Source organism: Salmo salar, chromosome ssa02, assembly GCF_905237065.1.
Source record: "Salmo salar chromosome ssa02, Ssal_v3.1, whole genome shotgun sequence".
Classification (NCBI taxonomy): Eukaryota; Metazoa; Chordata; class Actinopteri; order Salmoniformes; family Salmonidae; genus Salmo; species Salmo salar.
Window position 1 is genome coordinate 48,140,317 of NC_059443.1, and position 23,680 is coordinate 48,163,996.

Consider the following 23,680-nt stretch of genomic DNA (forward strand, 5'->3'; position numbering starts at 1 on the left):
TGTCAGTGAAATTCACAAAAGGCTGCTGCATCTCCTCAGCACCATTGAATTACCTGTGTCCAACCAGGACAGAATAAATGACACTGCCATCAATCTGGAGACTGTCTCAACCCCTGCCTCTTACAAAAATGTTTTCAACCCCCATTAAAAGCACCATATTTTAAATGTAACCTTTATTTAACTAGGCAAGTCAGTTACGAACAAATTCTTATTTACAATGATGGTCTACCCCGGCCAAACCTGGACAACGCTGGGCCAATTGTGCCCCGCTCTATGGGACTCCCAATCACGGCCGGATGTGATACAGCCTGAAATTGAACCAGAGACTGTAGTGACGCCTCTTGCACTGAGATGCAGTGCCTTAGACCGCTGCGCCACTCGGGAGCCCATCTTAAAAAGTCAATTATAAATTGTAAGTATTCATTTTTGTTTTTGTAAAATTACTCATTGCTAAACATTATTGCCCCTCATAGAAAAATGTGGTCTGCAACATCGTCATTGGAGCTGGGCCACATCAGCAGAACTGGAATAGAAAACAAATTAATATTAGTAAATGGATAGATTATTTATGTCTGTGGACCATTGTTATGCCTCAGAGACACCACTGTTCGTGCTGGGCTCGCGTTATGTATTTTAATGGGCTTTATCTGAACTGGTGAGGGAAAAGTCTCACCTTCCAGCGGTTCCCGCACTCGTTACAGAGAACAAAAGTGGTCATAGGCTCGTCAGCGCTGCGGGTCTGCATCTACACACACACACACACACACACACACACACACACACACACACACACACACACACACACACACACACACACACACACACACACACACACACACACACACACACACACACACACACACACACACACACACACACACACACACACAGTTAATACGAAGGCAGCTTTCATTCAACAGCACAGGCTGTCTCCACTGTATCTCAATGTGTAAAATGTAACTGGAACTGGTAGAGCGTACAATATAAAACTGATATTGGGTCAGTGTGTAGAGCATATGTATGTTTTCAGTGCAGTGAGCCGTGTGTATCTGTTTAAGTAAAATATAGTATATACCTTGCAATAAGCAGAATATGGTGTGTATGCAGAGTATGGTATGTTTACCTGGTTGTAGGTGCAGTTCTTTTTGCTGCACTTGCTGCACTGAAACAGATCAGAAATGGTACCGCTGGTTTTGGACAGCTGGTGTTCCCTAATGGCCTCCTTAGTCAGATTGTTCCTCAGCTGCTTCAGCTCATCACTAGCCATCTCCTAGATAGATAGACGGATAGATAGACGAAATCTCGGAGGGAGATTTGTCTACTCAATGTTTTGGTAGGTGCTTGACTTTCTTGACTCTATTTAATACAACATTTTAGGAATATGTTAAAGGCAGGGGTGGGTCATGGGTTGATATGACAGAAGTTTACAGTACCTCAGCAGACATGATGGCGACACGTCTGAGCTCGATGCCTCCAGCCAGGACGTTCCTCCGCAGCCCAGGGTTTTTGGGGTCCTTCAGGTTGCTGATGCGGCTCCGCACCCTGTTTTTATACTTCATATCTGTGGCTCCCATCTCCTTGTAAATATGTGCAGCGGAGGATAGTTAAGGAAGCTTTCTTCACCACCTGGCTGAAATATCTAACGGTGACAATCAAAGATCAAACTTGTTATATTCAAAGCCAAGAGAGCAAATGGCAGCTCTGCAAACACACTGCAAACTGAAACCAACCCAAATTGGTAACATACTTCAGAACCACATGCAGATTTAAAAGGATATAATCTTCAATCTCTGCTGCCATTGAGTCACAGTTTGTCCCAAATTCTTTGAAGTTATCTGAGGAGAGAAAACTGAGGGTATTACGTTTACTCTTTTTCATCTACAAAATCTATCATTCTGTGTGTAACGTAACCACTATTCATTTAATGTTCATTTCCATACTGTACTGTGTGTGTGAATGAATGTGCGTTGAGTCACTTCATGTGGAGATTGATCTCTTGTTACTTGTATCTCTGTGAGTGTCTGTACTTGTACTCTGATCCATTCAGTTAGTCTTTTCCCCCACCATCTGTGCGTAGAGCAGCAGCCAGCATCTCGATGCACTTGTCCCTGATATTTTCTCCAGTGGCCAGGCAAGGGGACAGGGGAACCCCTGCTGAGCTGAAGGAGGGGGACATGGGACTGGTGGGGGTGGTGGGGATCTTTGGCATATCTGGTTTCTTTCTCCTGGTCATCGTACACAAGCCAAACAGCATATACGTCAATCAAGAGTTTAAAATCTGATCCATATTGATTTCAGTTATACAGTAGATAGTATTTTCCAGTTAGAAAGGGTACCGTTCAATACTGTCCGTTGAGGACTTTCTCTGCAGAGGGCCAGGGTGAGAAGACTTGGAGCCATGAGATTCTTTCCTGAAACAAACACAGAAACAGAAAAAGCAATGGAGTGAAGTAACATCCATATCTTAATGCGCTCCATTATGCAAAGTAACCAAAAAGGCCTTAACGCAGTAAAACAAATAAGAAGAGGAAATTATCTTTTCTATCTGCATAAGAAAGGGGCCCTCTTACGTCTCACTAGAGAGCTTCTTAGCTGAGGGTGAGCTGCTAGTCTTGGAACCCATAGAGTCCCTCCTAAAGAGAGGTAGTAAAATATTGACAATTTGAAAGAGAGAAGGGGTTACTACCCACTGATTGATTCAATGTCATTTCAACAAATAAAATAAAAAAATCTAACTTTGTTAAAATGTGGAAAACGTACAAGGAAATTGTCTTTTTTTAATCAACATTTTAACTAAAATGCAATGACATGGCTCGCTTGCAGTGGTGTAAAGTACTTAAAGGAAAACTACACCCCAAAATGTGTCTTTTGGTATTTGTTTCATTAGTCCATTGTTGATATAGTCCCAAAATATGTTGCATGTCAACAATCAAGTTTTCAAGATACGTAACTTCCAAAATACAAAAATCTGGCCCATATGATCCATTTTGCATCATATGATGCTGTGTTTCGCATCATATGACACAAAATGCATCATAAAGGCCAGATTACTCTATTCTGAAAGCAATCAAGTTACCTAACTTTCAAAATACAGAAATGCATTTTGCTTCATATGATGCAAAATGCTTCATACAGGACAAGATTACTGTATTTTGAAAGTTGCATAACGGAGCATCATATGATTCAAAATCATCATACGGGCTAGATTTCTTAGTCCATTGTTGATATAGACCAACAATATTTTGTATGTCAGCAATCAAGTTCTCAGGATACATAACTTGAAAAATACAAAAATCTGGCCCGTTATGATGCAATATTTTTTGTATTTTGAGTTTTCCTTTAAGTAAATATACATAAGTCGTTTTTTGGGCGTATCTATACTTTACTATTTATACACTGAACAAAAATATAAATGCAACGACTTAAAATATTTTACTGAGTTACAGTTCATCTATAGAAATCTGTCAATTGAAATTAATAAATTAGGCCCTAATCTATGGATTTCACATGACTGGAAATACAGATATGCATCTGTTGGTCACATAACTTAAATTGTAGGGGAGTGGATCATAAAACCATTCAGTATCTGGTGTGACAATAATTTGCTTCATGCAGCGGGACACATCTCCTTCGCATAGAGTTGATTGTGGGCTGTGGAATGTTGTCCCACTCCTCTTCAATGGCTGTGCGAAGTTGCTGGATATTAGCGGGAAATGGAACACGCTGTCATACATGTGGATACAGAGCATCCAAAACATGCTCAATGGGTGACAGGTCTAGTGAGTATGAAGGCCAAGGAAGAACTGGGATATTTTCAGCTTGCAGGAATTGTGTAGTGATCCTTGCGACATGTGGTTGTGCATTATCATGCTGAAACATGAGGTGATGGTGGCAGATGAATGGCACGACAATGGGCCTCAGGATCTCGTCACGGTATCTCTGTGCATTCAAATTGCCATCGATAAAATGCAATTGTGTTAGTTGTCCGTAGCTTATGCCTGCCCATACCATAACCCCACAGCCACCATGGGGCACTCTGTTCACAACGTTGACATCAGCAAACCGCTCGCCCACACAATGCCATCAGCCCGGTAACATTGAAACCAGGATTCAGCTGTGAAGAGCAGACTTCTCCAGCGTGCCAGTGACCATCGAAGGTGAGCATTTGCCACTGAAGTCGGTTACGATGCCGAACTGCAGTCAGGTGAAGACCCTGGTGAGGACGACGAGCACGCAGATGAACTTCCCTGAGACGGTTTCTGACAGTTTGTGCAGTAATTCTTCGGTTGTGCAAACCCACAGTTTCATCAGCTGTCCGGGTGGCTGGTCTTAGACGATCCTGCAGGTGAAGAAGCCGGATGTGGAGGTCCTGGGCTCACATGGTGAGACTTGGTCTGCGGTTGTGAGGCCAGTTGGTTGTACTGCCAAATTATCTAAAACAACATTGGAGGTGGCTTATGGTAGAGAAATGAACATTCAATTATCTGGCAACAGCTCTGGTGGACATTCCTGCAGTCAGCATGCCAATTGCACGCTCCCTCAAAACTTTAGACATCTGTGGTATTGTGTTGTGTGACAAAACTGCACATTTTAGAGTGGCCTTCTATGTCCCCAGGACAAGGTGCACCTGTGTAATGCTGTTTAATCAGCTACTTGATATGCCACACATCAGGAGGAAGGATTATCTTGGCAAAGGAGAAATGCTCACTAACAGGGATGTAAACAAATTTGTGCACACAATTTAAGGGAAATAAGCTTTTTGTGTGTACGGAAAAATTCTGGGATCTTTTATTTCAGCTCATGAAACATGGGACCAACACTTTACATGTTGCGTTTATATTTTTGTTTGGTATATTTTTGTCAACTTTTAATCCACTACATCCCTAAAGAAACTAAGTACTTTCAACTCCCATACATTTTCCCTGGTAGCAAAAAAGCACTCGTAACATTTCGAATGCTCAGGCAGGACAGAATGATGGTCCAATTCACGCACATAGAATGCGTTGTCATCCCTACTGCCTCTGATCTGGCGGACTAACTAAACACAAATACTGTGTTTGTAAATTGTCTGTGTTTTGAAGTGTGCCCCCTTATGTCAGTAAAAAATAATAATAATCTACTAGCATTTAGTTTTACTTAAGTATGACAATTGAGTACTTTTTCCACTCCTTTTCGCTTGTTATGCTGATTTCATATTGATGTCATGTTATTTGAAATTCAATCGAATATCAATTAAAACTAGATGCTGACAGATGTACTTCGCCCACTGGATAGCTCATGGCAACATATTAATGCATTTAGCAGTAATGACCAGAGAAGTGTCAATCATTGTAATGAATCTGAATGAGAGCCAGTTTCACAGAATGACTGTGCTTGGAGTCAGTGAAGTCCTTTCTACAACGAGAGAGAGAGAGAAAACACCTGTCTTGTGACACTGCTGTTCATCTGAGTGAGTGCTAGATACTGTTTTTTTACTTTCATTTGACCATGTTACTACTACTACTCCCAACTGATTAGCAACAGCAGTGGTAACTCCCAGGTGCTGTTCTCTACTGTGAGCAAGCTCCTTCAGCCTTTGAACAACAACACCATCCTGTCCTCTCCAGCCCCTGTAGTTGACCTACACAGTCCTACGCTCCCTGAGTCAAGGTTCTCCATGTTCACCACAGTCACTGCAGCTGATGTAACCAAGCTGGTTAGAACAATGAGGCCCACCACTTTCTCACTTGACCCTATCCCCACCTCACTTGTCAAGACCTAGTTATCTGTTCTGGAGCCTTTTTTCAAGGAAATCATTAACCACTGGATGTGTCCCTCAACAGCTCAAACTCACCACAGTCACACCAGTACTTAAAAAGCCTAGATCTGACCCTGACAACCTCCAGAACTACAGGCCTATCTCCAACCTGACCTTGCTCGAACATGATATGTCTAGCCAACTCCAACAACATCTTGCCACTCACAACCTACTCGAGCCCTTCCCGCCTGGTTTCAGACACAGAGACTGCCTTGGTAAGGGTCACCAATGACCTCCTCATGAATGCGGACTCTGGGGCTGCCAGCATCCTCATACTGCTGGACCTCAATGCAGCATTTGACACGGTCAGTCATGCCATTCTGCTGGACCGCATGGAGAAGCTACCAGGCCTGTCAGACACTGTCCTGGACTGGTTCAGGTCCTCTCACACTGATCCGCCAGGGGGTCCCTCAAGACTCGGTCCTAGGGCAGCTACTGTTTTGGATCTACATGCTGCCACTGGGAAACATGGACTGGGCTTTAACTTTTATGCTGACGACACTCAGCTTTTTATCTCTACAAACACTGCCAATGCCACTGCATTCCTGGTCAGTTGCCTGCAGGACATCAAAGTGTGGATACAGCAGAGTTTCCTGCAGTTAAATTGCAAAAAGACAGAGGTCTTCCTGATTGGCACTCGCATCATCAACTAAATCAGCAGCTACAGCCTCAATATTGATGGTGTCAAGGTCCTCCCCTCCAGTGAGGTCCGCAATCTGGGTGTGATATTTGACAGTCAGCTCTCGTTTGAGGCCCACATCAGAAAAATGTAACTTTGGTAACACTTCTATCTATGGAGCATTGCCAGGTTACGACCTATGTAACCTACCCTTTTACAGCCTCCAGCTGAGCAACTCATCCACACGTTTATCTTATCCCATCTGGACTATTGTAATACCGTGTTGGTTGACAAATCTGACAAGTGCCTAAGAAGGCTACAATATGTCCAGAACTGTGCTGCATGTGTCCTCAACCCCATTTCCCCCATGAGCACATCACTCCAGCTCTGTTCAACCTCCACTGGCTCCCCAAATGCTCACGCATTGACTTTAAAATCATGGTTCACACCTACCAAGCTATCCACAACTCTGGACCCAAGTATCTGTCTGACTTCATCGTACACTCCCTTCGCTGCTACAGGTCCATCTCCCTTCAGCAGTCCCACAGCAGACAAAAAACTATGGGTGACAAGGCTTTCAGTTGTGCGGCTCCTAGGCTATGGAACGCACTTAAAGTCACTGTCAGGGCTGTAGAGTCTCTGGCCTTGCTTAAGGCACAGCTAAATGACTGAGCTGTTCAGAAAAGCTTTCAATGACCGATGTTAATTCTGTTCAACGGATTGGACAACACCTGTAAATAGCATTGATTGTTGTCTGCTTTTATTATTATTATAAAAAGAAAAAAACAGTGCCTTGGGTGTGAGAAAAGAGCTTTACAAATTACAATATTTCTTTATTTAATTATTTTCCTTCAAAGGTCACTTCATACAGCTTTAAAAGTGAGGTCAATAAGTGTTTTTAGAGTGAAGTTTAGTACAGTCATGGCCAAAGGTTTTGAGAATGACAGAAATATTAATTTTCACAAAGTCTGCTGCCTCAGTTTGTATGATGGCAATTTGCATACACTCCAGAATGTTATTAAGAGTGATCAGATGAATTGCAATTAATTGCAAAGTCCCTCTTTGCCATGCAAATGAATTAAATCCCCCAAAAACATTTCCACTGCATTTCGGCCCTGCCACAAAAGGACCAGCTGACATCATGTCAGTGATTGTCTCGTTAACACAGGTGTGAGTGTTGACGAGGACAAGGCTGGAGATCACTCTGTCATGCTGATTGAGTTCGAATTACAGACTGGAAGCTTCAAAAGGAGGGTGGTGCTTGGAATCATTGTTCTTCCTCTGTCAAGCATGGTTACCTGCAAGGAAACACGTGCCGTCATCATTGCTATGCACAAAAAGGGCTTCACAGTCAAGGATATTGCTGCCAGTAAGATTGCACCTAAATCACTTATCGGATCATCACGAACTTCAAGGAGAGCGGTTGAATTGTTGTGAAGAAGGCTTCAGGGCGCCCAAGAAAGTCCAGCAAGCGCCAGGACCATCTCCTAAAGTTGATTCAGCTGCGGGATCGGGGCACCATAAGTACAGAGCTTGCTCAGGAATTGTAGCAGGCAGGTGTGAGTGCATCTGCAGGCACAGTGAGGCGAAGACTTTTGGAGGATGGCCTGGTGTCAAGAAGGGCTGCAAAGAAGCCACTTCTTTCCAGGAAAAACATCAGGGACAGACTTACCCTAAAAGGTACAGGGATTGGACTGCTGAGGACTGGGGTAAAGGCATTTTCTCTGATGAAGCCCCTTTCTGATTGTTTGGGGCATCTGGAAAAAAGCTTGTCCGGAGAAGACAAGGTGAGCGCTACCACCAGGCCTGTGTCATGCCAACAGTAAAGCATTCTGAGACCATTCATGTTTGGGGTTGCTTCTCAGCCAAGGGAGTGGGCTCACTCACAATTTTGCCTAAGAACACAGCCATGAATAAAGAATGGTACCAACACATCCTCAGTGAGCAACTTCTCCCAACCATCCAAGAACAGTTTGGTGACGAACAAAAGTGATAACTAAGTGGCTCGGGGAACAAAACATCAATATTTTGGGTCCATGGCCAGGAAACTCCCCAGACCTTAATCCCATTGAGAACTTGTGGTCAATACTCAAGAGGCGGGTGGACAAACAAAAACCCACAGATTCTGACAAACTCCAAGCATTGATTATGCAAGAATGGGCTGCCATCAGTCAGGATGTGGCCCAGAAGTTAATTGACAGCATACCAGGGCGGATTGCAGAGGTCTTGAAAAAGAAGGGTCAACACTGCAAATATTGACTCTTTGCATCAACTTCATGTAATTGTCAATAATTGTCAATAAAAGCCTTTGACACTTATGAAATGCTTATAATTATACTCCAGTATTCCATAGTAACATCTGACAAAAATATCTAAAGACACTGAAGCAGCAAACTTTGTGGAAATTAATATTTGTGTCATTCTCAAAACTTTTGGCCACGACTGTATTATGCAAACCTGTCTTTCTTGCCATCCAGACTTGGCCTTTTAGAACGTTTTGGTTTGGAATCTGACGAGTCCAGACTCTGCCTTTTAGCAGGTTTTGGTTTGGAATCTGACAAATCCTTTCTGAAACAGGAAACATTTGTATGTAAGATTTGCATGTATTGCAGCCATTGCTCATTGGCAAAAAGCACACAGCATTCAGGGAGCAGGCATGCTTGATCAAACAGCTTCACCAGCAGAGGGCAGACAACATGACAATGTGGCAAAGCACAGATAAATATTCACATACGGTATTTCCCTATGAAGACCTCTGCTCCAATGAAGGGGTTAACACACAATTCTCTAATATCACCAAATATACAACCACAACTCATGTCAATGGGATTCAACTTAAACAAGCACATATGCCCACATGCAGTGTATAATTATGCATGCACCTGTGCACTATGGCTTGCCAACCTTTCTTCCTTGGCATCAATAGATGGTCTTTTGGGCACTTTGCTATCGGAGTATTTTCTGCAAAAGGAGAACGGTTAGCAGTGCTTTGCAACTGTTGTCATAATAATCTTCATCGAATTTAACAAAACTATATCATCATCATCCACATTTAGAGAATGTCTAGAAGTATTCAGACCCTTCAACTTTTTCCAAATGTTGTTTTGTTATGGATAAAATAAGACAATTTCCTCAGCCATCTACACAGAACACCCCATAATGGCAAAGTGAAAACAGGTTTTTAGAACTGTTTGCAAAACAAAAATACCTTATTTACATAAGTATTCAGACCCTTTGCTATGAGACTCGAAATTGAGCTCAGGTGCATCCTGTTTCTATTGATCATCCTTGAGATGTTTCTACAACTTGGAGTCCATCTGTGGTAAATTCAAATGATTGGACATGATTTGGAAAGGCACACACCTGTCTATATAAGGTCCCACAGTGGACAGTGCATGTCAGAGCGAAAACCAAGCCATGAGGTCGAAGGAATTGTCCGTACAGCTCCGAGACAGGATTGTGTCGAGGCACATATCTAGGGAAGGGTACCAAAACATTTCTGCAGCATTGAAGGTCCCCAAGAACACAGTGGCCTCCATCATTGCTAAATGGAAGAAGTTTGGAACCACCAAGACTACTCCTAGAGCTAGCCACCCGGCCAAACTGAGCAATCGGGAGAGAAGGGCCTTGGTCAAGGGAGGTGACCAAGAATCCAATGTTCACTCTGACAGAGCTCTAGAGTTCCTCTGTGGAGATGGGAGAACCTTCCAGCAATCCACCATTAGGCTTTTATGGTAGAGTGGCGAGACGGACGCCACTCCTCAGTAAAAAAAAAGGCACATGACAGCCTGCTTGGAGTTTGCCAAAAGGCACCTAAAGATTCTCAGACCATAGGAAAACAAGATTCTCTGGTCTGATGAAACCAAAATTGAACTCTTTGGCCTGAATGCCAAGCGTCACGTCTGGAGGAAATATGGCATCATCCCTACGGTGAAGCATTGTAGTGGCAGCATCATTCTGTGGGGATGTTTTCAGCAGCAGGGACTGGGAGACTAGTCAGGACCTCAGACTGGGGTGAAGGTTCACCTTCCAACAGGACAACGACCCAAAGCACACAGCCAAGACAACACAGGAGTGGCTTCGAGACAAGTCTCTGAATGTCCTTGAGTGGCCCAACCAGAGCCCGGACTTGAACCCGATCAAACATCTCTGGGGACATGAAAATAGCTGTGCAGCGACGCTCCCCATCGAACCTGACAGAGTTTGAGAGGCTCTGCAGAGAAGACTTGGAGAAACTCCCCAAATACAGGTGTGCCAAGCTTGTAGCGTCATACCCAAGAAGACTCGAGGCTGTAATCACTGCCAAAGGTGCTTCAACAAAGTACTGAGTAAAGGGTCTGAACACTAATATTTTTTTGTTTTTATTCTTAATAAATTAGCAAGAATTTCTAAACTCGTTTTTGCTTAGTCATTATGGGGTAATGTGCTACCCAGAGATGAGAGAAATTAGAAAAAAAATCTATTGAATCAATTTTAAAATAAGGTTGTAACCTAACAAAATGTGGAAAAAGTCAAGGGGTCTGGATACTTTCCGAAGGCACTATATACCTTATACTATATACTAACAGGAACTATTAAATGACTGTTGGATACTATATTTATCATGACATTTAGGAACATGTACTGAAAAGACTAAACACAATTGAGCACACTCAACATGAATGAGGTAGTATGATTTACAGATCCCAGACCCATCCTTTTTCACATGGTCAGAGGACATCACCTACAGAGAAACGGGTTTGTAATCTGACAACTCCTCTCTGGGTAGCAAACAGCAAAGAATGTGATGTTTGAAACTTCACAAGGAAAAGCAACAAAAATGCGTTGTGTCGGAATGAATATAATCCATTTAGCATATCTGTCAACAGGAGCAGTTCAATAATGTCACAGAGAACAGACATTGCTGACACTCAAAAGTAACCACACGAAAATACAACCATGCAACATAACAGCAACCTTGACCTCTCCTCTTTGACTTCCACTGACAGGCGCTTCACAGGAGGGGGAGGGTGGAGATGGAGAGGAAGAGTTGCAAAAGGAGCATTGGGGTCTGGAGTCTCTTTTCTAACCACAGAAATCCGCAGAGGCTCTTTTCTAAATGTAAAATATTATTATTTTCAATCATCACTACTATTCATCATTACTATCGATAGTATAGTAGCACACTCATGTTTCAAGTTTTATTAGTCGTATATAGGGGATACACATGCACATGCACCATGACCCGAAACACTTACTTGCAGGCAGTGGTGTAAAGTACTTAAGTAAAAATACTTTCAAGTACTACTTAAGTAGTTTTTTGCAGTATCTGTACTTTACTATTTACATTTTTGACAACTTTTTCCTAAAGAAAATTATGTACTTTTTACTCCATACATTTTCCTTGACACCCAAAAGTACTCGTTACATTTCGAATGCTTATCAGGACAGGAAAATGGTCCAATTCACACACTTATCAAGAGAACATCCTTGGTCATCTCTACTGCCTTTGATCTGGCGGACTCACTAAATACAATAGCTTCACATGTCTGAGTGTTGGAGTGTGCCACTGGGTATCTGTACATTTTTTTTTAAAGAAGAAAATGTGCCGTCTGGTTTGCTTAATACAAGAGAATTTGAAATAATGTATCATTCAACTTTTTGATTTTAAAACCTATTTTTACATTTAACCTAGGCAAACCTTTCGGTTGCTGGATCGTAAATATAATTAATAGTAGTAAATATAATTAAGTATATTTTAGCAATTACATTTACTTTTGATACTTAAGTATATTTAAAACCAAATACTTCTAGACTTTAACTCAAGTAGTATTTTACTGGATGACTTTCACTTGAGTCATTTTCTATTACGGTATCTTTACTTTTACACAAGTATGACAATTGCGTACTTTTGCCATCACTACTTGCAGGTTGCTCCTCGACAATGCAACAACTATAAGAAGTAATAAAAGATAAGAATACAAACGAACATAAAGTAAATGGCTCAGTAGAATAGAATACAAATGTTAGCATAAGTATAATACAGGAAGTACAATTTATACTGTAGTCCAATGTGTCTTGTGAAATAAATACAGTTTGACAGGAGAGAAGCTGACTCTGACCGCTCCTTGACCTCTGCTGCAGTGGGCATAGAAGGATGAGGATGAAGAGGAGGAAGTGGGGCATTAGGGTCAGGAGGAGCTTTTTTCCTAAATGAAAAATCAACAGACTAAATCTATTGCAATTCTGAAAACGTTTTGTAATTTTCTGTGTATCGCTGACAGTTTATCATCAAAAAAGGAGGAACATGCTCATAGTTGCAATGATTTTGACTTTGCTGTATGAAGTACAACCTATGGTAACAAAACAAACAGTAAAACAGTGATTTCAGGGCATATTTCGCTGTGTCTGATAAAACAAAGGTAGGTGATGATCTATCACAAACTATGGACCATAATAGACAACTCAGTCTATTCACAACCAGGATGCCCTCTGACCTCTCTTTCTTCGCCTTCACTGAGGGACATCTGGACGGAGGGGTGGGACGAGGATGAGAAGGAGACAGAGTGTCTGAAGAATTTCTCCTTTATGGAAATTGAAATATTCCAAATGAAATCTGAGTAAAACCATGCTTTCCAGAACTAATACAACTAGCACAAATCGAATGATTAAGGAAAGCATGCATTGACCATGATCACACCGTGCACCATGCAGAAGTAGGGTGCTGGGTAAGTTACTCTTCAAGGTCACTACCCACTGGGCACAAACTGATTTAGTCGTAATCTTTAACTTTGATTCTTGGTTGAAATGGAGAAATTAATCCAACATATACATTATTCATTTGTAAACAAACTGGAATTAAAGCCAGACTAAGTCAGTGGCACAAAAGACACATGTTGATGTTCAAATGTTGATATTTGGTTGAGTTGACAATCAAACACAATTCAGTATCACTTTTGCAATACAATAAATTGCATAATACCTTGTCGTCAAGTTAGGAAATTATGTTGGATTCACATCATCCAACTAAATTTTTTTTTTAAAGTTAAAGAATAGGATTAGGCTAGTGGCTCAGATGATGGCTCACACAGGTCCCGTGTGGCTCAGTTGGTAGAGCATGGTGTTTGCAACGCCAGGGTTGTGGGTTCGATTCCCACGGGGAACCAGTACGGAGAAAAGAAAATGTATGAAATGTATGCATTCTTAAGAGGATAAGATAATAAGAGCGTCTGCTAAATGTGAAAATGTAAAAATGAAACTATCCAAGCATTATATATCCTTTAAATGTTGATATTTGATTGTGTTGACAAACCAAACACAATTCAATATGACTTTTGTAATACAGTAAATGGCATAAAGTTAAGGCTATTTTACAAACTAAAGTAACAGTATTTATTCAACCTTTACTTTTTACTGCAGTGGGCTAAACAGGGTCACACAGAGTGTTTCAAATCTACATTGAAACAAAAGTATATGCCTCACACACATGGTTAAGGGCTTTAAAAAAATAAGACATGTACCATATCAGATATAGAGATGTATAAAATGTTTAGTTTGCATCCCAATATTACACTTTATATACATCACAGAAGACTGAACTATAACAAACCCGTTTGACATAGAAACACCGGATACATTATTTTATTTGTTTATTAATTATGAAATTATGAATAATATTCCACCCATGTGGCCACTAGGTCATTTGACTGCAGGAAAGGGCTACAATGAGTAACACATCTACGGCCACATTGAGGTTAGCCTACTGTAACTATAAATGTCTTCTTATGTAATCATAGAAAGTGTGCATGTTCAAGATAGCGTGCACAGGTTGCCGTTCTGTGGAGATCTTCACAATTGCTATAATAATCTGTGCAGAATATCTACTGCATTGAACACTTGCACAATGTACTTTTAATGTAATCTTAACTGCAATCCAGGTAATTTGGTAGTGCAATTAGATGAAGCACAGTGATAAAACATTACGTTTAGGTATAAATACTAAATATCTGACATTGTATTCCCCTTTTCAACTTTGTTGTTCTTTTAAAATGGTTGAAAGTACACTGATAACACATTTAGATGAGAACTAAACCAATAATCTGACATTGTTTTCCCATTGGAATTTAGATATGCTTTTAGATGGTTGCAAGCATAGTGATAATGCATTTGTAATTCAACAAACTTCTGGCTGACTTTTTGAGTGGGTGAATAAAGGTTGAAATCTCATTGATCAACGTCTCAACGAAATATTACCCACATTTCTACATTGAAATGACATGTTGTGCCCAGTGGTATGCTGTATGAACAAGTCAGTGAAATAACAAGGTTAGTGTGCAATCCATCTCAAGGGCTTCCAATATAAACATCTCAAACTGTAGCCTTTTATCTGAACAAACCACTCATTCAGTAATGTACCATAGCATCTGAAAGTAATAGTGTTCTCAGAAAAGTTCCATGCGTTGACACTAGAGTATCTATCCATCCTGACCTCTCTCTCTCCTTCTTCACCTCTTTCTTCACCCCCTCAGACATACGTCTGACAGGGGGAGGAAGACGGGGTGGTCGGGAGGGCCGTGGAGGAGAGTAACAAGAGGGGTAAAGATCATCCAAGACGCTTCTCCTGAAAACACAACACATCCCTGAGGCCCAGCACTTGTCCTCTCTAGACTGTATGGAATCAACTTTACAGAGGCACCTCTCACCTCTCAAACTCTTGTCTGTGGTTTTCAACAGGTCTCTCTTGTGAGGGTTCGTACAATGGTATCTCCTTTCTGCGTTCCTCTATGTGTCTTTCATTTCTCGTTTCATCTGCAAAACTCGCCCTTCTGGGTTCGTCTGTGTGTCTCTCATTTTTGGGTTCTTCTAAATGACTTTCTTTCTTGGGTTCTTCAAAATGTCTTTCTTTCTTGGGTTCTTGCACGTCTTTCATTTTTTGTGTCATGTACAGGTACATGTCTTTCTTTTCTGGATTCTTCGAAGTGTCTCTCCTTTTCGGGTTCTTCTAAGTGTTGTTCTTTTTTGGAGTGTTCTACAGGTCTTTCTTTTCTGGCATCTTCTATATGTTTTCCATTTTTGGATTGTTCTGCATGCCGTTTGTTTTTGAATGCCTCTGTATATCGCTCTTTTTTAAGGTCAACAGCTCTCTCGTCTTTTTTGTGTTCAACATTGTGCTTCTCTTTTCGCTTTTTGTCAGAGAATTCTTCCTTTTCAGATTCAGTATCAGTATCTGATTCAGATTCAGTATCTGAATCAGAAATATCCAGCCTCTTGTGACTATAGCAAAAAAAACACAACCACACCAGTATCTTCCCCTTTTCTATGTTTACATGGTTTGAGTGTGTGAGTATGTACCTACCTGGTGTCTTTCTCTAAGGGGGACCTGACTGGGGACCCTGTGGATTTGTTGGAGTCAACCCCATTCTTCATCTCATTGGGCCTCTCAGTACTCTGAGTACGTGCAGCATCTAGGGGGCAAAGAGGGTAAAATGTTGTCTCTACGTACTGTGTAAACTGTAAAACGCAACTCCAGACAGCTTCACGTTCTAAAAGACAGTCTCCTACAATCCTACCCAGCAGTCTCTTCCAGTCCTTGATGAGGATCTTGGCCAGGGAAACGACCACGTCGTCTGTGCAGTGCTTCCTGATTCCATTCACAGATATGCCAATCCTCGTTTCCTATTCAGCGGAGAGAATGTTTTGTTGCATGTGATCCTTGAAATAATGAGTTTACACTTTTATAATGACTTCACACTTGGAGTAGGCATAACTATATAATCCATTCCCTGTTTGTGGGGAAATTGACTGCACTGTATTCCCCATGCATTTGATAATATTTAATGTTGAATGTAAAGTAGCCTAAAATATGAAACTTCTGTACACCTAAATAATACATAACAGGTGAGTGGGATTTTCCTGTTGAAGGTTCTCTACCTGCAAAAGTTTCAGCGTCATGTTGAAGCTCTTCAGTTCATTCAGCAGGTCCAGGGCACCCTCCTATGTACACAAACATGGAGATGATGGTATTGGAAGTTGTAGCCAACAGGGAGAGCAGCAGAATTATTTATTTTCATTACATATGTAGTACCAGGGGTGCAACTATCACTGGGGACGGGCGGCTACACCTCATGACCCCCCCCCCTCATTCTGAAAATGCAGTTTTATCATTGCATTGTGATAAAAAAGAAAAGAAGAGGCATAGGTGTGGTTTAGGACCATGTGGACGACTCAGAGTGGTTGGATTGGCTGTTTGGTGGTTTCAACCGGCTGGATTTAGGACCGTCCGGAGACGACAGAACATGCGAACAGAGGCAGCTGTTATATGTGTGTGTTGTGCTTTTTTCTAAGTTGTAAAAGCAAGTAGGGCAGAAACTGGTTACTCTTTATTTGACTGATGTAGCTGGCAAGGTAACTGCTGTTTGACTTAACAGAGAGAAAAAAATAATATTCCCAGAGCTGAGCTAGTAGTGTAACTGACATGTAACGTTAGCTAATGTTTCATCCCCTCTCAACTGAAGTTCTGTCTGAAGTGAATGAACTAACTTAGATAGCTATCTAGCTAGCTAGTAGCTACCACAGCCAGTTCCGCCTAGCTATCTGTCAGGTAGCAGTATCTAAAAGCTGTTGTGTGTATGGAAATGTTTTGTAGCGTTTGTTTTGTCTCGTTTCAACAGAAGTAAATGAACTTGGCTCGTTTTCGCCAGTTGATGTAACCATTAGATTTAGCCAAAAGTTGGCTAACATTAGATATAATTTTTTCCCCAACAGTCAGTATACAGTAGCAATGAAACGTTATTGATCTGTCAGTTTCCCTAGGTGATTCCCTACTTTTCCCACTGACAGTAATAAACAGCTATAGAGGCTTCACTGTCATGGTGCACAGTCAATAGACAACACTATTCTCATCATGTCTTAGCAGGATCAGATGGTCAGGGGTCCCAGCAGGGTCAGACATCCAGGGAAGACCAGTCTACAGAGCTCAGGTGAATTTTGCAGTACATTATAACAATCAGTGAATGGATACAAAGTTCCATCTTGAGTTCATGGGTAGTCTACAGTCTGGGATCTGAGAATAATTGTAATTTAAATTATTGAATCTATTCTTGGATAATATAATGTATAAATGTACACCAAGGTAATCAAATGGTGACAGGGGTCTCAGCACAGTCAGACAACCAGGGAAGACCAGCCTGTGATGGCGCTGAAGTGAACTTTTGCAGATGAAAAAAATATATAATAATAACAAAAGGTATAAGAACAAATTAACCTACTTCGGACATCCCCAAAAATATATTTTACTAAGAAATTCCAAGAATCCTTAAATAATATAAAGTCAACTTGGAAAATCATCAATCAACTGTTGAATAAGAAAAAGTAATCTACAACTATACCATCTCAATTTATTGTTGGAGGTAAGACCTATAGTGATCCTGATTTAATGTGAATTGAAAAACCTTTTTGTGAATGTTTGTTCCTTTCTGTCAAAGAAAATAGAGAAAACTGATGAAATCCCTTGGATTACATGAAGGGACATTTCCCTTCTCTGTTTTAGTTTGATCCTCCTGATATAATGGAGGTGATGGAGGTAATTGGTAACAAAGATATCAGCAGCAGGTCGTGATGAGATTGGTGCCTCTGGTGAAATCAGTGTATTCCTCGATTATTGAGCCTCTAACGTATATTTTCACCAAATCTATGCAAACTGGTATTGTTCCTAAAGTTATCCCCTCTATAAATCTGGGGATCCAAGATATTTTACAAAGGATCTCCCAATATCTGTACTACCATGTTTTTCAAAAATCCTAGAGAAATTGATGTATAAGAGAATGTTGTAACATTTAAATCAAAAGTGTATTCTATATGAGCACCAATATGGTTTTCGTAAAAAAAAATTCTCCACAGATATGGCTCTTTTGAAACTTGTGGACAAAATCTTTACCACCCTGAACAATAACGAATAAACTCTTGGCGTCTTTTTTGATTTTTCCAAAGCGTTTGACATGGTTGATCATGAAATATTACCTTCTAAATTGCAATATTATGGTTTTCATGATTATGCATATAATTGGTTATACAGTTATGTTTATGATAGAGAACAATTTGATTATGCTAGCTGCTGTGAATCAACCAGGGTCAAGACATCCTGCCATAGGGTTCGATAAATGGACCTTTGTTATTCCTAATCTATATCAAATCAAATTTTCTTGGTCACATAGATGTGTTTAGCAGATGTTATTGCAGGTGTAGTGAAATGCTTGTGCTTCTAGCTCCGACAGTGCAGTAATATCTAACAAGTGATATTTAACAAATTACACAACATATACCCAAAACACAAATCTAAGTAGGAATGAATTCAGACTATATACATATGGACGAGCGACTAAGATAACGTAGAATAGTATAGAATACAGTATATACATATGTGATGAGTAATGCAAAATATGTAAACATTATTAAGTGACTAAGATACCGTAGATTAGTATAGAATACATTGTGTACATATGAGATGAGTAATGCCAGATATGTAAACATTATTAAAGTGACTAGTGTTCCATTCCTTAAAGTGGACAGTGATTTCTAGTCTATGACTATAGGCAGCAGCCTCCAACATGCTAGTGATGGCTGTTTAACAGTCTGATGGCCTTGAGATAGAAGCTGTTTTTCAGTCTCTCGGTCTCTGCTTTGATGCACCTGTACTGACCTCGCCTTCTGGATGATAGCAGGGTGAACAGGCAGTGGCTCGGGTGGTTGATGTACTTGATGATCTTTTTGGCGTACCTATGACATCGGGTGTTGTAGGTGTCCAGGAGGGCAGGAAGTTTGCCCCCGGTGATGCGTTGAGCAGACCGCACCAACCTCTGTAGAGCCTTGCGGTTGCGGGCGGTGCAGTTGCCATACCAGGCGGTGATACAGCCCGACAGGATGCTTTCAATTGTGCAGCTGTAAAAGTTTGTGAGGGTTTTAGGTGACAAGCCAAATTTCTTTAGCCTCCTGAGGTTGAAGAGGCTCTGATGCGCCTTCATCGCCACACAGTCTATGTGGGTGGTCCATTTCAGTATGTCAGTTATGTGTATGCCAAGGAACTTGAAGCTTTCCACCTTCTCCACTGCGGTACTGTCGATGTAGATGGGGGTGTGCTCCCTCTGCTGTCTCCACGATCATCTCCTTTGTTTTGTTGACGTTGAGTGAGAGGTTGTTTTCCAGGCACCACACTCCCAGAGCCCTCCCCTCCTCCCTGTAGTCTGTCTCATCATCGTTGGTAATCAAGCCTACTACTGTTGTGTCGTCTACAAACTTGATGATTGAGTTGGAGGCGTGCTTGGCCACACAGTCATGGGTGAACAGGGAGTACAGGAGAGGGCTGAGAACGCACCCTTGTGGGGCCCCAGTGTTGAGGATGAGCGGAGTGAAGGTGATGTTTACTACCTTCACCACCTGGGGGCGACCCGTCAGGAAGTCCAGGACCCAGTTGCACAGGGCGGGGTTCACACCCAGGGTCTCGAGCTTAATGATGAGCTTGGAGGGTACTATGGTGTTGAATGCTGAGATAGTGTCAATAAACAGCATTATTACATAGGTATTCCTCTTGTCCAGATGGGATAGGGCAGTGTGCAGTGATGGCGATTGCATCGTCTGTGGATCTATTAGGGCGGTAAGCAAATTGAAGTGGGTCTAGGTTGGCAGATAAGGTAGAGATGACATGATCCTTGACTAGTCTCTCAAAGCACTTCATGATGACAGAGGTGAGTGCTATGGGGCAATAGTCATTAAATTCAGTTACCTTTGCCTTCTTGTGTACAGGAACAATGGTGGCCATCCTGAAGCATGTGGGGACAGTAGACTGGGATAGGGAGAGATTGAATATGCCCGTAAACACACCAGCCAGCTGGTCTGCGCATGCTCTGAGGACGCGGCTAGGGATGCCGCCCTTGCGAGGGTTAACAAGTTTAAATGTTTTACTCACATTGGCCACGGAGAAGGAGAACCCACAGTCCTTGGTAGCAGGCCGCATCGGTGGCACTGTGTTATCCTCAAAGCGTGCAAAGAATGTGTTTAGCCTGTCCAGAAGCAAGACGTTGGTCTCGGCAACATGGCTGGTTTTCCTTTTGTAGTCCGTAATTGTCTGAACCGTTGAATTGCAACTCTCCTTTATCTCTATACTGACGTTTAGCTTGCTTGATTGCCTTGCGGAGTGAATAACTACAAAGTTTATATTCTGCCATATTCCCAGTCACTTTTCCATGGTTAAATAGGTGGTTTGCACTTTCAGTTTTGCGCGAATGCTACTATCTATCCACGGTTTATGGTTAGGGTAGGTTTTAATAATCATAGTGGGTACTACAGTGGTTCCTCCTTTAAAAGTTGCATCATACTGTGGCACACCTTGCGGCCCTTAAAGGACCACTTTGAGCCATGAGAGATTGACATGCATATTATTAATGTTCTCCGTGTACCTTTAAGGACCAACCGCGCTGCCCTGTTCTGAGCCAACAGTAATTTTCCTAAATCCCTCTTTGTGGCACCTAACCACATGACTGAACAATAATCCAGGTGCGACAAAACTAAGGCCTGTAGGACCTGCCTTGTTGATAGTGTTGTTAAGAAGGCAGAGCAGTGCATTATTATGGACAGACTTCTACCCATCTTAGCTACTGTTGTATCAACATGTTTTGACCATGACAGTCACCTCAATTTGCTCAATTTCCACATTATTTATTACAAGATTTAGTTGAGGTTTAGGGTTTAGTGAATGATTTGTCCCAAATACAATGCTTTTAGTTTTTGAAATATTTAGGACTAACTTATTCCTTGCCACCCAACTAACTGCAGCTCTTTATTAACCTGTTGGGGATAGGGGGCAGTATTTGCACGGCCGGATAAAAAACGTACCCGATTTAATCTGGTTACTACTCCTGCCCAGTAACTAGAATATGCATGTAATTGTTAGATTTGGATAGAAAACACCCTAAAGTTTCTAAAACTGTTTGAATGGTGTCTGTGAGTATAACAGAACTCATTTGGCAGGCCAAAACCTGAGAAGATTCCAAACAGGAAGCGCTCTCCCTGACTATTTCTTGGCCTTCTTGATCATCTCTATCCAAAACAGGGGATCTCTGGCATAACATGACATTTTCTAACGCTCCCATAGGCTCTCAGAAGGCGCCAGAACATTGAATGATGACTTTGCAGGCCATGGCTGAAAAACAGTAGCGCATTTGGATAGTGGTCGATCTGAGAACAATGAGACTGGGGCACTCGTGCACGAGACTCCACCATGTTTACTTTCTCTCTCTTTGAACGAAAACAACGACTCCCGGTCGGAATATTATCGCTTTTTTACGAGAAAAATAGTATAAAAATTGATTTTAAACAGCGTTTGACATGCTTCGAAGTACGGTAATGGAATATTTAGAATTTTTTTTGTCACGAAACGCGCCGGGCGCGTCACCCTTCTTTACCCTTCGGATAGTGTCTTGAACACACGAACAAAACACCGCTATTTGGATATAACTATGGATTATTTGGAACCAAACCAACATTTGTTATTGAAGTAGAAGTCCTGGGAGTGCATTCTGACGAAGAAGAGCAAAGTTAATCCAATTTTTCTTATAGTAAATCTGAGTTTGGTGAGTACCACACTTGGTGGGTGTCAAAATAGCTAGCCTGTGATGGCCGGGCTATCTACTTAGAATATTGCAAAATGTGCTTTCACCGAAAAGCTATTTTAAAATCGGACATAGCGATTGCATAAAAGAGTTCTGTATCTATAATTCTTAAAATAATTGTTATGCTTTTTGTGAACGTTTATCATGAGTAATTTAGTAAATTCACTGGAAGTGTTCGGTGGGAATGCTAGTCATGCTAGTCACATGCTAATGTAAAAAGCTGGTTTTTGATATAAATATGAACTTGATTGAACAAAACATGCATGTATTGTATAACATAATGTCCTAGGAGTGTCATCTGATGAAGATCATCAAAGGTTAGTGCTGCATTTAGCTGTGGTTTGGGTTTATGTGACATTATATGCTAGCTTGAAAAATGGGTGTCTGATTATTTCTGGCTGGGTACTCTGCTGACATAATCTAATGTTTTGCTTTCGTTGTAAAGCCTTTTTGAAATCGGACAGTGTGGTTAGATTAACCTGTTGGGGGTAGGGGGCAGTATTGACACGGCCGGATAAAAAACGTACCCGATTTAATCTGGTTACTACTCCTGCCCAGTAACTAGAATATGCATATAATTATTGGCTTTGGATAGAAAACACCCTAAAGTTTCTAAAACTGTTTGAATGGTGTCTGTGAGTATAACAGAACTCATATGGCAGGCAAAAACCTGAGAAGATTCCTTACAGAAAGTACCCTCTCTGACAAGATCTTGTTCTTCTTGTCTCTGTTTATTGAAGACTGAGGATCTTTGCTGTAACGTGACACTTCCTACGGCTCCCATAGGATCTCAGAGCCCGGGAAAAAGCTGAATGATATCGAGGCAGCCCCAGGCTGAAACACATTTGCGCTTTTGGCAAGTGGCCGATCAGAGGACAATGGGCTTAGGCGCGTGCACGAGTCGACCCCATGCTTTATTTTCTTTCGTCTTTTTACCTAAACGCAGATTCCCAGTCGGAATATTATCGCTTTTTTACGAGAAAAATTGCATAAAAATTGATTTTAAACAGCGGTTGACATGCTTCGAAGTACGGTAATGGAATATTTAGACATTTTTTGTCACGAAATGCGTCGTGCTCGTCACCCTTCTTTACCCTTTCGGATAGTGTCTTGAACGCACGAACAAAACATCGCTGTTTGGATATAACTATGGATTATTTGGGACCAAACCAACATTTGTTATTGAAGTAGAAGTCCTGGGAGTGCATTCTGACGAAGAACACCAAAAGGTAATAACATTTTTCTTATAGTAAATCTGACTTTGGTGAGTGCTAAACTTGCTGGGTGTCTAAATAGCTAGCCCTGTGATGCCGGGCTATCTACTGAGAATATTGCAAAATGTGCTTTCACCGAAAAGCTATTTTAAAATCGGACATATCGAGTGCATAGAGGAGTTCTGTATCTATAATTCTTAAAATAATTGTTATGCTTTTTGTGAACATTTATCGTGAGTAATTTAGTAAATTTTTTGTAAATTCACTGGAAGTTTGCGGGGGATATGCTAGTTCTGAACGTCACATGCTAATGTAAAAAGCTGTTTTTTATATAAATATGAACTTGATTGAACAAAACATGCATGTATTGTATAACATAATGTCCTAGGTGTGTCATCTGATGAAGATC

The 23,680-nt window shown here is 41.2% G+C and overlaps 1 protein-coding gene across 4 annotated transcripts in view; it reads right to left on the reverse strand.

Moving 5' to 3' along the window:
- Window positions 1–436: 436 nt before the first annotated feature.
- tcea3 (transcription elongation factor A (SII), 3) overlaps window positions 437–23,680 on the reverse strand; it is a 28,541-nt gene continuing 5,297 nt past the window's right edge. The window contains exons 2-14 of one of the 4 annotated variants that reach the window (XM_014169685.2): window positions 16,326–16,388; window positions 15,965–16,070; window positions 15,751–15,859; window positions 9,321–9,377; window positions 8,874–8,984; window positions 2,571–2,633; window positions 2,337–2,411; window positions 2,065–2,225; window positions 1,779–1,835; window positions 1,434–1,588; window positions 1,124–1,270; window positions 674–745; window positions 437–523 (exon numbers count right to left, since the gene is read on the reverse strand). In XM_014169685.2, the coding sequence (XP_014025160.1) occupies window positions 515–523; window positions 674–745; window positions 1,124–1,270; window positions 1,434–1,588; window positions 1,779–1,835; window positions 2,065–2,225; window positions 2,337–2,411; window positions 2,571–2,633; window positions 8,874–8,984; window positions 9,321–9,377; window positions 15,751–15,859; window positions 15,965–16,070; window positions 16,326–16,388 (1,185 nt within the window). In that variant the 3' untranslated portion in view covers window positions 437–514. The remainder of the gene's footprint in view (window positions 524–673; window positions 746–1,123; window positions 1,271–1,433; window positions 1,589–1,778; window positions 1,836–2,064; window positions 2,226–2,336; window positions 2,412–2,570; window positions 2,634–8,873; window positions 8,985–9,320; window positions 9,378–15,750; window positions 15,860–15,964; window positions 16,071–16,325; window positions 16,389–23,680) is intronic. The other 3 variants (XM_014169694.2, XM_014169713.2, XM_014169731.2) reach the window with 3 other exon arrangements.